General features: G+C 44.4%; 1 protein-coding gene across 1 annotated transcript in view; it reads right to left on the bottom strand.

Annotated features, from left to right (window-relative positions):
• The window catches only part of PDLIM1 (PDZ and LIM domain 1), a 44251-nt gene that overhangs the window by 19901 nt on the left and 1343 nt on the right, over positions 1–23007 (bottom strand). Inside the window, exons 2-3 of the mRNA XM_051800972.1 lie at positions 11794–11945; positions 2398–2482 (exon numbers count right to left, since the gene is read on the bottom strand). Coding sequence (XP_051656932.1) covers positions 2398–2482; positions 11794–11945 — 237 coding nt within the window. The remainder of the gene's footprint in view (positions 1–2397; positions 2483–11793; positions 11946–23007) is intronic.

Genomic DNA, 23007 nt, shown 5'->3' on the forward strand with positions numbered 1-23007 from the left:
GTATATTTAAAAGAGAAAAAGCCAAACAACAACTCACCAAACAAAAAACCTAACACCTTAAAACTTGATGGTGTTCACACTTTTCTTTGGCACAGCAGATTAGGATGTTTGGGCACTATTATGCAGTAAGAGTAAATAGGAGCTTGTGGTTTGGAGACATGATACATGTCCCCTCACACTGCTGAACTCCTCTGTTTGAATATGTGGCAGGCAATGCCCTTTAGAGGAAAGCCCAGTGCTCTGAACAACAGCAAGCCCCACTCACATAGGCAACTGCAAATTACTTGATTGGCTTAATTTTAAGGAAAGGAAGAAGAAAAGGCAAGACTTCTGTGGAATTTTGAATGTTCCCTTCACATTAGGAAATAACCTTTCTAGTATCAGCCATCAGGAGGGGTCAAAGCCTAATTTTCAGGCAACAGTTGATTCTTAGTACAACAGTAAGACAAGGGTCACTGATCAGAGAGCTTTGTAACAGGAATCTCTCCATAGTCAGTTTTGCATCAAATTCTTCTGCTCAAATCAGTTACAGGTTGTTACCAACAAATTCAGTTGTGCCATACTTACAAACTAGCAGTATCAGGATATCTATCCAATGGCCAGAGCTAGAGGACTAGGACTGAGATTACGATTTAGGAGGGAGTGTGCTCCACCACCAGCATTATTACTAAATCCTGACTAGCCTGACCTTCATGATGCCCTTTAACAGGACTTTCAAAAATCAGGGCAAGACTAGAGTTAAGGTTGGTCTTTCTCACCCATGTTTCTTTCTTAGTTGCAGTAAAATCCCTGAAAGAGTCCAGGGCTGATTCACATACAAATACACCACACAAAAGGCAGTTGACTAAAGGAAAGCCATTGATTAGGGTTAAAACTACCACAGGAAGTGAGTTTAAGAGGTGGCACCAGTTAATTATAATAGCTTATGTTTAGTACTTGACCAGCAGTGGACATCCATTCAGTGACCCAGGCTGGACTGGGGAGAAAAGTGCAGTGGTGGGGCAGCAAGTGACAGGAGGGCTGCAGCAGCAGGTTTCTTGCTGAAGTTAACTAAACTTAGTGAGCTATTTTAATTTCCTTCTTGAGGCATGTGTTGTGCCCCATGTTTAATTTTGGTACATTTTGCTAAATTCTGATAAATGGCTGAGCTGGGAAATTGGTCTCTAGGATTGAGTCTCCTGCTGAATTAAATGACAGCCCTCTGCAGCCTTGAAGTAAAGCCTCAGTGCAGACTCTGCCCCACTACTTTGGCAAGAAATAGCCTCCAAGACTCAAGGCTGAAGCAGAGCATTTCAAGAACTTGGGCAGCAGAAGAGAGACCAGATCTCAGCTCAACAGTGTCACAGACAGGTGTCACCACATGGCCCCAGCTCAAACTAAGTCCAAATGGTTCAGTATCACACTGTGCCTTGGCTGAGTTATGAAATACCTGGAGAATGCTGCACTGAATTCTCAAGCCAAGCAACACAGAGCAGCTTGATGTGAAAGGGAGCATGGACAGATCCCAGGCCAAGGTCTGGGCAGGGTGTTGCTGCACATGTGCTGCTTTAGTTTCAGGTTCTTTCCAACCCAAACATCAATATTAGAGCTTAATTAATTGCAGAGTCAAAGTAGTTGTATAATCTACTTATTTTGCTAGAAAGACTCACAGAGGACATGTGCTAGGGCCAGAATCCATGTCACTGCCCCAGTAAAAATCCATAGGAATGCCACTGATTTTAGTGTAGTTATTAAAGATTTTTGCAGTGTTAATCCTCTAAATCTAGTCCAGGTGATGCCCTTGCACAGATCACTGTTTTTACTGCATTTACTTGACAGAGACAGCAGACCATCAAAGCAAGGCTGTCAATAGGTTACAACTCCAACCTCCTAGACAGAGGCTGCAAGATCTGCCACACAGATAAAAATGTAACCGGCTGGAGTATTTCTCTTCCACTTCCTCCACAGCTAGGCTGCTAGTAAGAGAAAAAAATCCAAACCCACAGAAAACACTGTAAGACTGAATAATATTCCTTGCCTCTCAAGACTTTTCTACTTATGAAAATCAACTGGTTTAGCATAGTAGCAATGACTTATTGAGCCACAGCTCTACAGCGCTCTTTGTGCCTCACGGTAGGTGCAAGCATACAGATGGCAGAGGATGCCCCTGACCCACACACTTTACCCCTGGCAAGGTATCTGACTCCCTCTTACAGCAGCAGGCTTCTCACCATGAGGGAGGGAGTCTGTCTCTCAAGGTTTCCAAGGGCCACATGATCCCTAGACGGTATGGGGCATGGTGCTATCCCCAACAGGATCAATGGAACGACACATGCTCAGCTCCTTGGAGGATCAGGCCAGGAACTGCTCTTGCAGGAGCAGGCAGGAACAAGAGCATACAGTTACTCCATCACTTACCTGTGGCTCAGAGGCCAGATTCATCTTATAAGGATGCGTCTTTCCCTCCTCGTTTACAAGTGGTGACCAGACTTTTGCCTCTGTTCTGCAACACAAAAATTTTGAACAGTTAATCTGTTTTCATCAGTGAGAATCACTGCTGTTATTAAAAGACTCAAAGTTCATCAACTTCTCAAACATTTCCTCAATCTCTCCTATACAGCACTATCCCCATTAGGAGAGATGTAGACAGCCTCATTTTAGGCACATAAAGCAGATGACTTAGATATGTTGCATGAGATCCTTGGAGAAAGACAAAATCTCAGCAGTGGCTGTCCTGGTTTACCCTTTGTGACTCTATGGGCTCCAACCCAGGCAGTCAAGTTGGGGACTACCCAACAGCAGAAGCTGGGGATATTTCTTAGATGCAGATCCTTTAATTAAGTGAGACAATTAAGACTGCTGTGTGTTTCAGCTTTTACAGGTAGTCAGGGAGAGGAACGGTTCCTGTCTGTATTGACTATATAGAGAACATTTTGTTCTTCAAGTTAAACTGCCTTAGATAAACTAGAAATACTTTTTGGTTTGAGTCTCCAGAATTTTTTTCTTATTTATACAGTGGTATCCATGATGAACTAACAGAGGAATTTTGGGAATTACAAAAAAAAAAAGAAAAAAAAAAAAAAAAAAGAAGGATCCAAGCCTGCAATGGGACTAAGAACTGAAATGACATCATGTGTTAGAGAAAGTCTACATAACCTTTACTAATCTGTGGTCTGACCCAATTACTCACAGCAGCCTGAAACACAAGTCAAGTTCTGCAACTGAAACCAACTGCTTTTGCCATAATCATTTTGGAATTTTGCTATGTCCCAAAGAATGACAAACAAGTGGGGAAGAAGAAGCAGAGTGCTTAGATTTGCTTGAGATAGTTTGTAGGAAACATATGCTACATACATTTCTCAGAAGTACAGACAGTAGTTAGCATCTCAAATGGACTAAAAAGTGCAGCTTTTCCCAAACTTTTTAAAAGTAGGGAATGAGTGACTGCAGTATTGCTGAATGAAAAGCATTGTTCAATGCTAAACATTGCATCATGCAGCAATCAGATGCCTGATAAACTCTTAGGATGAGGTCTGAAAATCATGTCCTGTTTTGACAGAAGCCCCTTCTGGAATCTGAAACTGCAGATAGATGTATTTCCCAGACATTTGTAGATCCAGGACCAGTTATAATTTAAGTACTTAGTTAGCAAAACAGGAATTAACTGGATAACTGGAAAGAGACTTTCCAGTTAAAGAAAGAGAAAGAGACTAGAAACAGAAAAGACACATAAAACTGACAAGGATGGAGAAACAGGGTATAGAGTTACCCAGGATAAATTCAGTCTGGTCTGCACCATTACTCTAAAAGCCCTTCAAAGTCACAACATTTTTCAAAGAGCCCAGTCTTAGCTGTGATGCACATATAAATATATATATCCCAGACATTTGCTGCATAACTAGTATTTTAATACTTGCATCCAGAAGGCAGTTCAGTGGGAGGAGATGGGAGGCACCATTCTCACTCAGGGAAGAGGATAAGTTTTACTGACCTGATATTATCTTTATTACACTCTGGACTTTATACAGAAGAAACCTGAACAAAGTCTGCTGTGCTGTACCTCCTTTCACAGGAAAGTACAATCACACAGGTCACACCACATATCTTTTACAAGCATTCAGGTATAGCAAATCTTTGACTCCTAGCTACTGCGTCCTGCTGTGCTGATACCTGACAACCTATGCCACCCAAATCCTGCTGTCTGGCAAGGTGGGGCACACACACAGACTAACAAGTATTGAGTATTGAGTGATAGCTGCATGGAATCAGATCTATGCCAATCTGATCATCTTGTTGCAACAGCTGCTGTTACTGGATGCACAATATGCCCCATGTGAATACAAAACAACTGTTCTCTCTTTGCTTCTAGTAACCTGTGCTTTAAGGTACCTGAGAAACCAGCAGTTTTACCCAGATTATGGCTATCAAGCATCACAAAGTCACAGCCATCTCTAGGATGGCTGTATTTTGCACCAGATGACTGTATTTGTACATAGGGGAGCAGCCTGTTGACCGATACAAAGCCTTATTCCTTGGAAGTGTTTGGAGATCATGTGTGATCAAGTTTCATCTCCTTTGAAAAAACAGGGGATACAGCAAAGTATATGGAAATCAAACATCCTGCCAGTCAGGCTCTAAGCAAGTGGACATCAGCTGAAAACGAAAGAGCAGCTCAGAAAGCATTAAACACTTCAGCTGATTTCTAGCATGAGCATCTCTGTGCCAGTTCTCACAGCAGTGACCCAAGAACTTTTGAGGTAGCGTTTTCTTTTACAGCAGTTTAATATTATCAGCTTTCAGAAGCACCAGAAGGCTTTAATCAGACTGAAAAAATTAAGCCTAGAGCAGGCCAGTGTATGAATACAGAACAGAAATTTCCCCCTAGGCACTTTCTCCCCACTGCCCCTCGCTCAGTGAGTTTAGGGTGACACAGCATGCTGGTCTCCAGTGTAGGGGAGGCAGCTATGGCCAACTACTGCAGCCAACGGGTTTTTGACCAGATTTTTCTCCCTTATTTATTAACAAGGCAAACAGCTCAAGTTTGTGTCCCAGCCTGCTGCCATTCTGATCTGTCACTGGATATAAATGGAAGCAGCAAGATCACTCCAAGCTTTACTTTCAATCCAGTTTAAAAAGTTATCCAAATAGAAAGGTTAAATAGCCCGTGCATCTGCCCCTCTAAGGCAGGGAAGATAAAGTTTCCCTTTGTCTTCAAAACAGCTGCAGCAGAGCCCCTTGGCCACTCTCAACAGCCCATTTATGGCCCCTGTGAAGCCTCAAAGAGGAGACAGCTTTGCTCCCGCCTGGCTTTACCAAGCAGGCCTTTCAAGGCATGTGGTCCTTCCCACAGCACCGCCTGTGGAGCCCACAGCCTGTAGGTTTTAGGTAGGGCCACTATGGTCCCAGTTCTCAGCAAGGGTTTCCTGGCTCTGCTCCTGGTGTCAATACCTGTAATTCTACTGAAGTGGTGGCAGAAGGAAGAAAAATAGCACCTAAAAAGTTGACCTTATGTCCCACTGCTGGCCCAGGGCTTATTTTCTGCAGCACTGGGAAGTGTGGGCACCACAGCAGGGCAGATTAGATTCACCACGTTTGCATCTTATCTATATGTTTTCACATCTTATTTATATGAAGCAGGGAATAGGTATCAGAGTAGACAGCCAAACCCAAACTTGGTAACAGTGCTTTCAGTTTGCAGCAGGCTGCTACTGGTAATGGCTTTCTTGAGGATTTTTTCCCAAACTTGGGGGAGAGGACCTCCAGTGGAAGGACTAGATGTCCCAACAGCCTGCTGGGGAATCCTACTCTGTCTAGTGAAAGGCAGCAGGCTTCAGCATCCTTACTGTAGCTCAGAGACTCCTGATAAACTAATGATTTATTTTATAATATGGTTTCTAATGCATATTCCTTCAAATGAGACTCCAGCAGAGAGCAATGCTCAAACAGTGCAGAGAAGACAAAAACATGACACAAACAGGCCTGAGAATTAGTGTCAAGCAAATTAATTTCAGACACGTAGATATACAAATGTTTTCATGTTTGGAGTTTACATTTACATGCTGTTTCCTTACTACAGGATAGAGAGTTACCAAGACAGGGGCAGGGAATAAGCCATGCATTTGATGTTTTATCCAGACAGAAACCAAGACCCAAGTTTAGAAAGAAATTTCTCCCATGCTAGTTTGGATGGGGAGGTACTGGTAGCAAGAGGAGGAAGGAAACTGCATGCAAGTCAAGGCAGGAATCTGGAGAGGTATTTATGAAACACAACCTTTTTCAAGCAACTTGGCTTCAACACAGTATAACAGAAGCATCACGAGAGCCTAGATTTTGCTAGCAGTGCTTTGTGTGCAAAGTTGGGTCATATCTTCAAGAGAAAATTCAGAGCTGGAAAATGAGGGTCTAGTTCTGTGACAGGTACTATGTAATTTCCATAAAGAAGAAAGGCACATTTGCATTCCCATTTCAAACACTAGGATGGACACAACTAAGAAACCGAAGCAGAGAATAAACCTCAAAAGACCAAGAAGTTTCTTGCGCAACACAAAGTTTGTTAGCTGAAAAATGAGGAAAGACCTAAAGAATTTATCTTTCACCAATCCCGTCCCCAGAGTTTTAGACAGGCATTTTAAAAATGTTTAGAAACTAACTACAAGAGCTCTCAGGCCACCAGGAGGATACCTTTCAATCAGCCCTTTAGCTGCAACAGCTGAAAAATACATGCTCTTGGCCCTAAACATGAGAAGTCACCTTTAGCAACAACCCACTAATGGACATATTCACTTTGCAAGTAGAACTGTACTTGGGCTGCATGCAGTCCACTGTCAATTCAAACAGCACTGATAGTCACAACTCCCTAGAGACAGGAGGCCCCAAATGCATTTCTCCATGCATGGTCCTCTTGCATTTCAGGTGTCTCTTCACACAACCACTAAAAACAAAAAGGCAATTCCAGTTACAAAGAAGAAGCAACAGAAGTTTATTACAAGCAAGTTCATTATAGAGCTACAAAAGATAAGATACACCTGACACTCAAGCTCACACTGCTCTTCCACTAGCCAGCTGCAGAGTTAACTATTTTTACCTTGCCAAACAGGTAGTAAAATGCCAACAAATACCTATCTCGACTTGCCAAAATCACTCTGAATGTGTCAGCTGTTAGTAAAAGCTGCTGGCATGCTGCCAGTAGGACTGGGAGCACCACACTGGCCATGGAGAGGTTTGTGAGCAGCCACTCAGGGTCAGGCAACCTGCATGCCCTTATATAGCTGCACACTGAGCAGCTGGCTTTTCCCAGGGCCAAAAGAATTATTAGTAAGATGACAGAAACTGGAAAACTCTCCTTGGCAGGGAAGCAAAAAAGCAAACCTAAATGAGTCAACGGATTCCATGAACTTCCTAGAACACAAATTTGAGCCTATTGTGGCTTCATGCAACTCATTCCCACAGCTCAGACCTGGGAACACATGGAGCAAGCAAGAGCACAACTGAACCTACTGAACGAAACGTAGAGGGCAACACACGTGCTCCCTTCTTCTTCATAAGCATCTACACATGATCCTTTCTGACAACGCATTTAACATGTGCTGGTAGCAGATCTGACTTCCCTAACCCCAGCACTTTTCAAAGAACAAATACATAGCTTCGCTCCTTGGCAGAACTTTTAGCAAATTAAAAGACTGTTTTGCAAACAAAAAAGGTGCATTAATATATTATAAGCTGGCAGAAGAGCTGCAGAAAAACAGCTTGAAATTTGAGGAAAATGACAGTAGGAGCAGAACAAGAGATGACATGTTTGCAATCCCTTTTCACAAATATTCCTCTCTTATTACCACCCCCAAACTGCCTCCAGACATACAGGGAAGGACAGACCCACTATAGGAACGCTTCTTTTTTTGTTTGAAAAAAAAGATCACCATATAAATACATACTTTACCTTTGAGTTGCCTCAGGGCTGCACAGCTCTACCACCCATTTGGTGACTATAGCCACAGGCAAAGAGCCATTTGTTTCAGAAATAATTTTCACCCGTGCTGCAATGAACATTTGTCTGCTTCTGTACCTCTGCAGCTACAACAGAGTTCTGTGTCAAATTCATCATGAGCATTTCCACCAACACTGGTTATGCCTGGATCTTTATGCCTGGCTAACAGGTGTGTTTTGTGGTAGTATCTGTTCCTCCTGCACCTTCCTTTCTTTGAATGTTCTTTGTAAGAACAAGTGTCTTACCCAAAATACACTATATTTCCAATGGAGGGTGATACCTTTCTCCAATCTGTTGGACACATGTTGCTGCTTACCCCCACTAATGGAGTGCAGCAGCCTGGGACAAAACTTTGCTTGACCCTAAAATGTCAGTGCAGCGATATACACACTCTATTTGTAAAAAAAAAAAAAAAGAAAGGGAAAAAAAAAAAAGGAAAAAGAAGAGATCCCAAACTTCATTATTCCCATGAATGGGAAAGGCTCTAAAATCTGTCTGAATTTCTCAGTTTAGCAACCAGGTGGGCTTCAGTTGACTGAAGCATACTGTCTTGAGCTTGATTTTATAATGTTGAAGACAATAATGGAACCTTTACTTTGGTTCCTTGGAAACTACATTTCTCTAAGCACTCTCTGTCCTGAAACAAAAAGCAAAAGGAATGAACAAACACAGGCTCAGAAAAGAGTAGGGAGATGCCCAACACAGTAAGTTCAGCAGGAATTTGGTATATGCACCAACATCGTTGAACACCCACTTTGGAGGCAGAAAACAGACCTTTCCAACTCTGTTCACACATCAAACAGCAAAGCACCTGGCAGTGCCACTTAAAAAAAGAGGATTCAGAGAAAGCAATTTGTGGCTGAGTTTTAAATCCTAGGAAATTAAGAGATTTGCACCCTTGGGTGAAAAAGTAGACCAGGCATGTTTTTTTCAGCTAGAAATTTGATCCATTTTTAATGGTGACATGTGTTAAGACTCGATTTCCTGCCTACAATCTGTTTTGAAATATTTTTTGACTGTTACCATCGTTAAGAAAAATACTGAAACAGGAAACATTGGAATGCTGTTGATATACACAATCAAGTATACAGTGCAAACAGCATTTCCTTTACCAGAAGTGTTTAAGTCCTTTCAATTCTCTATAATTACACTTCTCTTAAATAATCATTAGTACAGCCAAACATGAAGACATCTTAACTGCTTGACTACCATTAAAAGACAAGAGGATTGCCTATTTGGAGTACAAACGCTTAAAGTTTTTTTTTGTTCACAGAAGAGCCCAAGAAAAAGATAAGCATAGTACAATACTTCCATAAAATACTCTCCTAGCCTCCAGTTACTTGCAGTTTAAAGGCTTTCTGCAGCAGAGATACTCCACTGTATATATCAACCTTTATAGATTTGTCTACCATTAATTCACCCACTAGGCTTTTGAAACCACATACTTTTCACATTCACAGCACAGTCACATATGAAGTCTCCACTGTCACGATGGTGTTGATCCTTTGGTGGAATTGAAAAATCTAATGTGATCTCAGACCTATGTCTAAAATCTCATCTGGCACAACCTTGCTGCCACTCTGAATGCAGGTCAGAGAACATTTAGCTTGGGTAATCATTTACATGAGTAAACATTTAAAATTCATCAGCTAGCAATTTAAAAATCACTAAGGATTTATGCTTTCACAAGACATCTCTACAACGATGAGTAGAAAAGAAGGACTGGAAGACTTTTCCCTCCAGAAAACCTGGCCCAGCTGGGCACATCCTCAGTGTGTGATGCTCCAGCCCACAGAGCTGCTGTCCTGTCAGACCAATGGTCCATGCCAGCACAGCTCCTTGTACAACTAATTCAGGTAACGAGCTACAACTACACAGCATGGACACAACACCCTAGAGTTGGTGGTGTTGAAGTGCAAATTATATACTTTCCTTTTCATACTCAGCCAACTACTTACAGAGCTACTCTACTGAGGACAGCTGGTTTTAGGACAACACAGTGGAGTGGGGGCCTTGAAGGAGACAGCTGAGCACTAGGGATAAAATATTCTCAAAAGAGTACAACCAGGATAGATAATATGATGCACACAGATTTTATATAGAGCAGTGGTAAGTGGTCAGATCATTGCTTTCACATCTTTGCAGTCTTGACACTCTTCTTGGCTACTCTGTCATCAATACTTGGCGATCAGTACAGCAGCAGAAGAGCCAGCACACGCTCTTGCTACCTCACTAAAAGGAGGTCATGAAAGAGTTGAGCTGTGCAAACTCAAAGCCCCTGCACAGTTTTACACAGCTGCATATCCAGCTAGAAATCTCTCCCTGGGCAGCTTCCACACCCAAGGCCAATGAAATGTGCATGGGGTAGCTATAAAGTTAATGACTTTGTAATTAACATTAGCAAACACATTTTACAGACTCAATGATCTGTAAGAGTGAACTTGCCTGCAGGCTGAAAGAGGCCTTGCTACCCTTCCTGTCTCCCAGCCGGAACCACATGGCACTCGTTTGTCAAGTCAAACAGCTGGATATTTCGGAGAGGAAAAGAAGCACTCTTCTGCAGCCTTACAGGCTGCCAAATTCAAGGCCAGTATGAGAAATTCTGGAGTTAACAGGCCACTGCAAAGCTCGCCATCCATTCACACTGCCTGCACTGTGATCTGCTCTTCCCTCTGTGAATTCCCTCAATGAACCATCAGGCTTTTTTTGGCCAAGACCCATCGCTTCTTCCTGAACTGAGAAATGCCTCCTGAACTCCTGGCATTGTCCAAGCTACGGTAAAAGACTTCTGTTTATCACAGAAAAGCACTGAACAACTGAACCACTGTGTCACTTAAGGCATGCTTTTGCACTCCTTTTGAAGGCACTTCCTCTGCATCTGCCCCGAAACTGATGGATGATCACTCTGGGGGAAGGCAGGCACGGGAAAAACTCACTCCAGATGCCAACACTGTATCTACCATCTGACTTTGAGAAGCGCTGGCACCCATGGCTGCAATTCAAACCAAAAGGAAGAATAAATCCCCAGTATCCTCAAAAAACAAAACCAAAAAAACCAAAAAGCAGGCTCCAGTTCTTTTAAGCAGCAACAGGTCAATGCAAAGCAGACCCCTGCCTTCCCATCTCCATTTCCTCTCTTTACAAAGATGGTCCAAAAATAAAGCATGGCTAGGGAAAAGAACGAAGTTGTCCATTTCTCTGCAGTTCAAGATGGTGGGAAGGCTGAAGTCAGCCTGTGCTCTACACTAGTGACAGAGATTGTGGCTCAGCTGTCAGCTTCCTTTACTTTTTCAGGACTTGGAGAGACTGATGCCTAACAGTCTTGCTGCACCCTGGGTTGTCACTGTTTAGCACTGACAGTGTTGTTTGATCAAGAGGCTTCACAACGTACATTTCTGAGTCTCTCTGTGCCAGAAACCAGGCAATTAATCACTTGGAACAACATACAACCATATATTTTAACTGCTAAATCAGTGCAACAGGAAGGAAGGTCATCTTGTACCTCCTCTGCTGTGACTGAAGTTTTCGTGAGACCATCTTTGATTTCTTGCTGTCAGGAGCCACAGAATAAGCTGAGAGACTCTGCCACAAAGAATCAGCCAACTCCTCACTTGAAAGGTTGCTTTTATAAGGTCAAGTGCAGCAAATGCAAGTAGCATTAGGATTAAAGGATGAAATGCAGTTCCCTCTTGCTAGCCAGCACCTGCCAGACAGAGCACTAAGAGGTCAAATTAAACCACCCAGAGAGGTCTACTGTCAAACCAAAACACAGCTACTGCCCACCCTGCAACCCTCCCTCTGTGCATCCCCAGCCTTGCCCAGCAACGTACCTGCTGACTGTCAGAGTGAGTTCGTCTGTGCAACCCTTGATTTTGTTCTGAGCCTCAAGGTGTGTCATGTTATCCGTGTTCACTCCATCAATGGCTATGATCTGGTCTCCTATACACAAGTTGGCTATTGCAGCTTTGCTACCTGGAGTCACCTAAGAGAAAACAAAAAGAGTAAATGGACTTTCCAGTGAGAAGCTTTCCACAACAACATCTGAAAAGTTGGACAAGTTGTGGTTTCTCTCACTGGTACCTGGAAGCAAAGAGGTGAAAACTAAAGTAAATTCTTAGCAGAAATCTATCTGGGTCTATTAGATACTCCTCAGCAATAGTTAGCAGTAAAATTCTTTTTTTTTTGTCACCCACAGATAGAAATTTGGAGAGGGAACAACAGGTAGACTGAAAAAAAAAATCCTATTTTCACTCAAGGCAATTGATTTCATGCTAGAGAGCAGGATCATCCAGAAAGCAACTCTCTGCTGGATAGAGAAGTGCTCTGTGGAACAAGGTGCTGAGCAAAGCCAGAAGTCTAAGCCTCTAAGAACAGAGGTGACAGAAAAGTATCAGACTCACTGCAATACAGTCAATGCCAATCACAAACACCTTTGCCTGCATCACGATCTCATCTGTTTCCTTCCCTGGAAGAAAGGTTTGGGCTCAAGATTTTGGATTGCTTCTTTAGTTGTAATAAACTGGTTTTGCCCAGGAACAGGTGCAACACACCCTCACTGGCTTCAGCAAGATCAATCCCAAAGCAGTGCATGATCTAATGAGCAGAATGGAAGGGAGAAAGGCATCAGAAACTTCATCTTTTAAACCACAAGCTGACAATAGTTTCTGAAAAAGTAGAAGCATCACCTCCAGCCTGACCACAGCTCACCTTAATACCTTCTGCCACATTACATCTCCCTTTGCTCTCCATGCCTGGTGCTTTGCTTTCCAGATACACCACTGCACTGCTAAAGAGGTGCTGAGCTCTGCCTGAGAAATGACTGATGGAAGGAGCTTGGGGTAATCTCATTGAGATCCCAGACAGAAGAAACTATGCAGCAATGCCATTGGCACGACACTCCAAATTAAAAGGTCCCAGCTAAAACTTGGCATTTTCAAGAAAATCAACTAAGTGGATGGTTCATTTTTCCCTACTTCTTTTAAAGATGTGTCCTCTTAGCAACTGAGACATCTTTGGGCCAAACATACTGCTTAGGTGGAGGGTGAATAATGTCCCGTTTGTGGCTTTGCAAGCACTGTATAAGATTTTGTGCAGTTTTAATGACTTTGTGGAAGGATTTTAATGATTTCTGTGGGCTTTCATCAACTATTTAATAGGCAGAGGAAATGAGAAGGGTGGACTGCTCCCAGACATGAGTACAGATTAAAACATGCCTCGCAGCTGAGACATACCTCATTTATGAGTCCATTGCAAGTGGTACTCATTCTACGCACTCATGCTAGGTTTCAGCATGCTGGAAAGCAGCTGAGCAAACCCAGCAGAGCTGTCAGACATAAATAAACATTGCTCACAAGATTTAGAGATCCCTCCTAACGTGGGTTTGGTTGGCAAATCACTGCCCCCAGGAAAACACTTCCCTTCTAGAAGTGTCACACATTATCAGCAATTACAATTACTGTTTTCCCTGGGCTGAAACCGAGGTTTTCAGCACATCCCCTCACAGCTGTAGTGGGGGTATTTTCCCTAACCAGAAGAAAGATCACAATATGCTTTTCTTTTTTCATGTCTCTACTAGGATAGTATTTCACGGAAAGGGGAAGGACACAGATGTGTATCACAGATGTCCAAGGTTGACTAAGGTGCTCAACATTAATCCAAAGAGCTTCAGATGGATCAAACAAATAGTTGGTGTCTACCTGCACACCACTTCTAATGCTGCAAGCAGTCTATGAACTGACAGAGGAAGTACTGCTGAAAAGACCAAACAAGGCAACAGATGGATATAGAAAATCTGCTTTAAATGTCAAGATCATCATCTCCCAAGCTGCAGCCTGCAGCTGACTGGTGGACTATTGAGGCCACTGAGTGTAATCTACAGCCACTCCACTGTATACACTGCCTTGAGAGTACCTTCTGTAAACCTTGTGACAGGGTGTCATGGTTCAACCCCACCCAGCAACTAAGCACCACACAGCCACTCGTTAACCCCCCCACCAGCAGGACCAGAGAGAGAATTGAAGAGTAGAAGTGAAAAAACTCCTGGGTTGAGATACAGACAGTTTAAAAGGTAAAGCAAAAGCTGCTCATGCAAGCAAAGCAAAACAAGAAATTAATTCACTGCTTCCCATGGGCAGGCAGGTGTTCACCCATCTCCAGGAGCACAGGGCTCCATCACACATTATGGTTACTTGGAAAGACAAACGCCATTAACTCCAAACATCCCTCCCTTCTACCTTCTTTCCCCTCTTTATATAACTGAGCATGATGCCATATGGTACATAATATCCCTTTGATCAGTTGGAGTCAGCTGTCCCAGCTGTGTCTCCTCCCAGCCTCCCATGCACCCTCAGCCTCCTCACCAGCATGGCAGTACAAAAAGCAGAAAAGGCCTTGGCTCTGTGCAAGCTCTACTCAGCAATAACAAAAACATCTCTATATTATCAATGCTGCGTTCAGCACAAATCCAAAACACAGCCACATACCAGCCACTGTGAAGAAAATAAACTCTACCCCAGCCAAAACCAGCACACAGGGACAGCTAGCAGCCGTGAAGAAACCCTGAGCACTGAAAGTTGCCCACAGTCCCACCAGACTTGGAAGCTGTCATTAGAGGAACTCTGAGACATATCCCTAAGGACCTGTCCTCCTTGTTGCACAAGACACAGTGTGGGTCCTACCCTGGTTGCTGGGCCTTAACCATGTTACTTGGTTTCCTGGTGCATTTATTTCCTCTGGTACCAAAGGAGGGAGAGGGGCACATTACTCACCCCCCTGAGGAACACCAAGCTCAGCACACTATTACCATGATTCATTTTCAATCAGACAAGACTGCCAAAGGGTCAAGAATAACAGTGGATTAATGCCAACACTGGAACACTGCTGGAGACTCAGCTATACATCTTGCATTTCAAGACTGATAATCTACACAATATGTGGTAGGCTACTAGAAATTATCCTGTACCACCAGGAACAGCTAAGCTGGAGCAGCCAGGGACACTGAAATGCTGAAGCCTCCTGAATAAACTCCTAGAGCCCCCAGGATGAGCATTCACAGTGACACCTCAGCACTTCGCCAGTGCTTGTGGTGTCAGTTCCCCTTCTGTGTCCACTTCAGAGGAATTTGAAGTGTGAGTGCTCTTCTCCATCAGATAAGAGCCATTGGTACCACAAGGGCTATTAAATCCACTAAGGTACCACCCAAACCTCTTCCCTAAGGGGAAGCTACAGGGATTGCACAGCGATAAAAAGGATAAGTGAATTTGCCAAAAGGAAACATTTTAAAATTCAGCTTCTTCATTCTGGAAATAACTTGCCCTGAAATGCAACCTTCCACAAACTGCTGCACTGCAACATCCAGCTTGTACTCCCTGCCAGGACTGCTCATAGGAAACATGTCTGCACAAGGGCAGGGTACCGGACGTGACCCATCCCCCACCCTTTTAGGATGATTAATAGCTACTAATAATGTTCCCTTCCCCCCTCGCAGTAAGGCCTGGGCTTATCTCAGTGCTGTCAATGCTGCTTTTGATATTTGCTCACCTACCAGTTAAGTCAGGAAAGCAAAAGGCGTTTCTGTTATTAAGTGAGGAGCACAAAGCTGCCACTGGGAAGACCTTTTCCTGCTTTTATTTTTGTCCCATCCATCCCTGGTCCATGGGAAGCAGCAGGGTGGGCAGGCAGAGGTGCTCAGAGCACTGACAGCTATCAGCCAGCTTATACAAAAGGACTCCATAAATGAACAGAAGCTTTCAGGCTCACAGGCGTCCACTAAATTTTGCACCACCTGAAACTGCTTTGCTCCTGCTCTCAAATGATCTAAAGCTTTGCCCCAACCTCTTTCCTTACCCTTTGCTCTTGACTGAGCATGGAGCAGACAGCGGCAGGAGACAAGGGGACAGCAGGCAGTGCCTTGCACACCTTGTACAAGCAGATGACCCAATAATGAGCAGATACAGCTGCACTTCTGCATGGAAAGGCAAGGAGGTGTGAAAGACACTGCAAGGAACAAAACCAGCAAACACAACTTTGCCCAAATCACACCTCGTACAAAGACACAGCCTCTTGTCTCCTTTAAAAGAGCTCCCTGACTAGCTTGGGCTTCCTCCACTGTGTTTGAGCAGCCTCTGGCAGATGGGACGTGGGCAGCATCACAAGGTGCCAGGAGCCTCCCAGTTCCAGGGTGGGAGGTGAATAAAGCTCTGCACACCTTCTAACATCATGCCCAAGGGCATCCTTTGGAAAAAAGCCATGCCCTAATTTAGATGACTGCTCGCAGGCAATTGAGTAACAGTGCCATTAGGTCATTTCACTGTTGAACAGACAATGCTGAGACAGGCAGAGCAGCACTTCTTTGTACTGTATCCAGAACAGGTCCCAGAGCTCACCAGACTGTGCTTACAGTAATACTCTTTTTTGTTGGTGTTCTGTGTAAGAAATCTGGGCTACTACAGAAATAATCTAGATACTTATAACCAGACACATCAAGCTACACCCTTGACACCAGCTCAGACACATGAGCCAGCACACGGAAGAAACAAATAATCCCCATAATCCATGGGCTTGATTGTGCACTCTTTACTCATGTAAAACTTAATGTAATAGATTAACAGTTTAGACAAGTTATATGCTTGGACCCCTCTTTTTAATAGAGGTCCCACAGATTCAGGATTGGTTTGGATAGAAGAAAAACCTACATTATTTCCTTATACTGCAAAGTGAAGCTTTGTGGAGATGTGTGCATGCACACACAGGTGTGTGAATATATATATATATGTATATATACACTGCCCCCTCATACACACACTTTGGGCTCCACCTTGTCAGCACCACCAGGATTTTGTAAAGTTCAGATGTCCATCTGAATTCAGGCAGTTTGCTGGCTGTCATCTCCTTGTACTGGCGGCCAAGCAGCAAACAAGCTTTCAGCTGTGACATATCAAGTCTTCAGGTTGTCTTTGGGCAAGTGCATTTACAATAGAAAACACTTAGATTTAGCAGAGGGAGACACATTTGGCTGCTTATCCAGCTCCCAGGACCTCTAAAAAACTTCTGTCTGTCCCAGAACTTGCCAAACAAAACCACACTTTACATTTGATGCAATCCCCCCATACATGCTACCTAACAAGCACTGCAGTCCCTGGAAAGGGATTATGGTGCCTGTTTTCCTTCTGCAGGCAAGGATCCAAGAGGCAGCAGTGGGTATATCAAGGGAAGCTGCTGCCCACAGCAGAGGGAGGAAGGGTGGGAAGCATTTCTATGAAAAGCAGCATAATGCAGCTCCATGTATAAAGATAGCTGGGTGGGTCTAAAATTCATTCAATTCTTTCTGGCTTTCTCCCCTCGTCCCTTCCAACACACTACTTGCTCACTCTGTCATCTCTTCACAGTTTCTCACAGACCCTACAGCCTCCGGCATCAGCCATCACTCCACACCTACACACACATTGCAAGAAGTGATGAAGAGGCAAAATTAACATCAGCCAAGAAAAAGATCTGGAGAAACTGCACCTATGTGCACTTGAGAGGAAAACCCAGCTAGATCTTTGTTGGACAGGACAGACATGTAGCAACATTCTTCCAAGGCCACGAGTGACAACAAGACATCTCTGACATTCAGTTTAATCCTCCCCACCCACACACACTGCTCTTTTACCATGAGTAATGTCCTCAGTGCTGGAGTATTATGCTAAGCAGTCACAATTTCTCCCAGCAAAAGCATGCAGCTGGGTCAGCAGAGATCAGAGGCTATGAGAAAATTCAGGCAGGCACGTTCCCCACCCTTTCTCTTCAGGGGAGGGGGAATGACAGGCTGGTTCCTTACAACTGGCTCCAGGAGAGCTTCCTTGAAAGCTGCTCCCACTCTCTGCACCATTACAGTCCAACACAGCTGCAGCTCAAATCTCACTGGCTGGGCTGGCCTAGACCACACCATCACCAAGAGAGGAGAAGGGGAAGGTGGACATACCTCTGGCTGGTGAAACCCTTGAGCATCAGCCCACCCCAGTGGGATCTGGGCTTTCACTGCACAAGCTCCTCCAGCAGCCCAGCCCTCACCTTCCTGCCTGCCTTCACATCCTACCCTGACAGCCAGATGAGCATTATTAACACAGAAAGGGGAAGGCATCAGATACGCACAGAAAGGGCTGACCTCAGTAAGGCAATACAAAAAACCAAAGATTATTTGCTCAGAAAGACGCTCAAATAGCGGTCAAGGAGTTACTCAGCCTCACTGCTTGTTTTGCAACATGCCTCCCAGTAAAACAAACAAACAAACATCTCAGAAACAGCTGAGCTTTTCCTGATGGTTTATTTCATCCTCTAAATAAATCAACATGTCCAGTAATCAGCAACCATCTAAGATACTGTGTCACTGTCCAGAACAACATCAATTGTTTATGCAGTTAAGGTCAATTTCCCTGTTTATACTGAAAAAAAAATAATAATTTTGATGCTGCATCCTTCAAATCAATTAATTTTCCAAACCAACTACCTTTCCTGATGGACAAACTGAATTTTGAGGACAAAAGGTACCGAGAAGCCTGCAACCACACACAGCTTGACATCTGGGAACAAGCAGATCAGGGAACAAAAAGGACTTTCTCCTATGAAGTTCAATATTTACTTTTGTCTCACATAGGGTTGGGGCTTGTACATTCCCTCCAAATGTGGAGTTCTCTCTTTAGGTTCTTTAGGGAACTAATCCAGAACAAGGTGGGTCAGACACCACTAAAAGAGATTATACTGGTCACAAAGAAGAGGCACAGAGAAAAAGGAATTCCAAAGTTTGGGTGACATCAAGCTGCTGCATAACAAATTGGTCTGAAAAGGTGAACTGTAGAAAATACAACTCTGGCTCCTAGGAGAGACAAGGATACTGCTCCTGTATGTAACTCCAGTAGAAGGAGTTTAATTAGCATGCCAATTCTTTCAGAAGTTATTTCCAAGATAAAACTGTCCTCCAAGACTCAGGAAACAGGACTGGAAAAGATTAAGCCTGTCCTGTGCCCCAAAGTACTCTGCATTTACCACAAGAAAATTCTGCTGCTTTGCCCTTGCTACAATTAAGGATGATTTCTTAGGGATCCAAACCCTGGCAGCCAGGGAGATCAGAAAGGTCTTTTCCTCTTCTCAGCAGCCATTTCTATCTTTGAAGCACAGGCCTTCCCAGCCACAGCAGCTGCCCAGGAAACTGTCAGAGTTGATGTTGACTTCAAAGTCTGTAGGAGCACAACCTCTGTTCTCCATACTTGATGTGCTCAGACAGACCAGACAGGACTCCCTCTGAGCAAAGGCACAAGACATCGTCCCATCCCCTAAACACCAACCAACTACTTCTGCAGGGCCAGAAGCTCTTGGCAGGTGACCCTAATGGCCAGTGTTCCATAGGCACTTGTCAGCTGTCTAATTCTGGAGCAGCTCTGCCCAGCACCCTGGGCAGCATGGCACAGCACAGCAGGGCTGGTACTGCCACAGCCCCCACCCCGCCCAGCAGCCAGGAACAGCAGCACAAGAGTAAACATCAGAGCAGGAAACATAACCACCTTCACCTTCCTATAAACCCCAGCAGCTTTCCCCAGCTGTCTCCCTCTGCCCAGCCAACCTCAGAACAAGACCCAGGCACAATGCTGGTGTTTGCAGTTACAAGCACAAAAGCTGGACGGTGCAGCAGAGGAACCTCAGCCATAGGTGTGCACAGTGGGGTCCAGCCAAGGCTCCCCAGGCTGAGGAGGAAAGCCAGCCCAACCCTAAATCCTATCACATCCACCACACCCCATGTTTCCTTTGGCAGAGTGGAGGCATTCCAGCTCCCCTCTGGGAGCAGTGGCCTCCCTGGAAAGCAGCTCTACCCATGTCTCGGAAAAATACCCTGCAGCCACAGCCTTTTTTTCCCACCTGGAGAAGAGGTTGCAGCCCAGCTCCTGCTGCTTGTGCCATTCAGCTGAGCCCTGGCATGCTCCAGCAGGAGGATGGTCTCCACCCCCACAAGAGTTGCTCATCAGCAGCATGTCCCACACCACTGGGGCTTTCTCTCATCAGTGGCTTCAGGATGCCTTTGCTCAGCTGCTTCCTACCGGGGTGACTGGCTGACAGGAGAAGAATATGAGCCAGTATCAAAGCTAAACATCGTGTCTTTTGACACCACAAGATTCAGTCCCATGCTTGCTTTCAGACCATTAAGTCCAGTTTTATCACTAAATCAAGCTTTAAGTTTATAAAGCTGGTTCAGAGATCTGTGCTCAAAAAACAAAGCGAACACACTCAAACACCCAATTATGATCAAATTCTGTACTTTATATAAATTCTGAGCTTTTAAAATACCATGAATAGATAAAACATCAAACTAAACAGAGATGAATTCATACTATTGCAACAAGCATCATGTTGGGATTTCATCTTTTTAATCTATTTGCATAACTGGTCTGTCTTGAAACCATTTTTTCACTGGAACATTGCTCACTTTTATAACAAGTGTCCAGTTTCACAGACCCTGAGAGACACCTTTCTTTTAATGGAGCTGGGAGGTTTTTGACATGACAAAACAGAGCAAAACTCCACTCTGCCCATATTTTGGGTCAAATGTTCAAGATCACTTCCACAAACTACAAAAATAATCTCAATCAATAACAAGGGTTTACAGTTCCATGTACACATTCAACTGGAAACAAAAAGCCCCAATGTTTATCAAAATCAAATGTAACCAAACAGGCAGCAGCTCATGTTACCTGAGGGATGGGGTCTGTCAACTGCACTGCTTTTCACACAGCACCACTTCATCAGCATCTCTCTTCATAAAATATGCTGTTTGCTTCCTCCATCAGCTCCACCAGCCTCAATGGGATTTAACTGGGAACTACCCTGTGCATAGGTCAGCTCTACAGAAACTGTTATCCTGTATTGTGTCCATCCACAGTTCAGAAAGGGCTTTTTTCAAATTCTACCCCACTGACTCACTGTACAGTATCACCCAAAGAGTGATAAAGACAGGGGTCTTTCCTACTCCTGTAAGGCAATCCAGCAGACTGCGGCTCAGGGTTCATCACACTGATCAATACAAGTTTGGGTTTTTTTTTTCCTGAACAAAGACTGTTATAAAGTGTCCACTAGAATTCTGCAGTTTTGAAAAGAAATGTAAGCTAGAAACATCTGTGAAGGTATCTCTCCTAAAGAGAAGGGAAACTCCCCAAGAAAGTCTCATGAGCAGCACTTGTGAAATCCCCACACTCGGCTTGCACTGGGAAAACTGGTCCAACACAACCAAGAAACCAGAAGCATTCTCACAACAAGATGCTTATGATGTATTTGGGCCTGAAGCAGGTTTGAACACACATTTCAAGTGGAAAGGGAGGTAGGGCAGTGACAAGAGACAAGACAGAGCAGCTGTGGAAACGCCACAATCTTTCATCTGCTGCTCTCCCAAGGCACAAGCAGGCATTGGTGCCATGCAGCTGCTGTCAGCCAGAAGCACCAGGCTTGGCCATGCTGCTCTGCTGGCTCCTACGCTCACGGCACCAGTGCTCCTCATCCTTCTGGGAGCCAGGACTACAACACCAAGCTCCAATGACTTCCTCTGGAGAATGAGATGCCTTGGCAACTCAGGTGGTGCTGCCTCTCACCAGCATGACCGGGATAAACCCTCCCTACATCACCATAGAGGAGCTTGAGAAGCCATAAGCTACTAGCAAGGAGCTGAGGTACAGTGGTGATGAGGGCCATAAATACCAAGATGAGCTCAAGAGGTCATCATCAGGATAATGCTGCCAGAAACCAAATATGAGCTCCCGGCAGGCAATGCAGGCTGAATTTAGGCACCTGCTTCAAAGAGAGCTGCAAGACACCCAGTTCAGGCCCATGACTGGATGGATGTGTCTCTCCTGGCATCCCACCACGCCAGCAAACACCTGGAGCAGCATGGTGACCCCATCAGTGCATCAATGAGACAGGCAGTCCTGGATAAGGCAGAGACAAGCTCCACTGGCTACGTGGGAGGGGACTTATCCCACACATAGCATACCTGAATTGCAGTGCTCTCAGCTGTCAGTGGCAGGAGGATCCTGCTCCCCGGAGCAATCCAGAACACACATCTGGTCTGAGGCAGGCAGCCCCGTGCACCTCTGCTAACAATGCTCACCCCGAGTGCATCTGTGCCACTGACACACCTCCTGCTGTTACAGCACAAAGCAAACTTGTAAGTGCTGAGGAGGGATAGCCACATGCCCCCCTGCTCCTAGAACAATGCTCTTATCACAGCTTACAGCCTCCCCACCTTCTTGTTCCCCTCAGGTAGCCCCCCATATCATACCTCAGTGGGCCCAAGGCTCTCATAACCCTTGGCAGTCCTACAGCCAGAGCTCACCCCATTGTGAGAGGGAAGGAGGAGTCTGTGCCCAAAAAGGTCTCTGGTGGGAGCCCAGGTACCAAATGAAATAAGCAAGAACAGCAAAGTTATAGCCCTGTAAAGTCACCACACAAGGAGGATCACATTCTTTAAAACAGGTCAAAACTGGATCAGATAATTTTTTACATGGTAAAAGAAGAACCTGCCAAGAGCTTCGCTCCTGAGCCAAGGGGACAAACCCAGGACTCTTTAAGAACAAGCCACAGGAAAGATTAATCACTTGAAGTCTTAGAGGGGAAATTAAAAATGTCAGAGGGGCCACAAGAGAAAGCCCTGATAAGAGCTGTTAATTGTCAGCATTTACGTCACCACTACCAGAGAGGCTCTTTTATTACATTTTAGTCCCCAGGGCCACAATTTCTCATGAGGGGTTATTTTTGCCACTTAGCTGATCTATGTCCCTTGGTATGTGCCTATCAGAATTGACAAAGGCGACCAAGAAGAGGTAAAAGCAGTGAGGTAGGGCTTCAGACACACTTCTGCCTGAGTCTTTTGCTGGAAGGAAATAGCAATTATTACCATAACAATGAAGTAAATATCACTTCCTTCATGCTAAAGCTGCTTTCATGTCCCAAAAATGCTTTAGAAAAATGAGGCATTATTACTGTAATTGAAAGAGATTACACAGAACACCAGTAAATTTCCCCCC

The sequence above is a fragment of the Manacus candei genome, unplaced genomic scaffold (genome assembly GCF_025592945.1).
Source record: "Manacus candei isolate 608988 ecotype Guabito, Panama unplaced genomic scaffold, ASM2559294v1 h1tg000050l, whole genome shotgun sequence".
Classification (NCBI taxonomy): Eukaryota; Metazoa; Chordata; class Aves; order Passeriformes; family Pipridae; genus Manacus; species Manacus candei.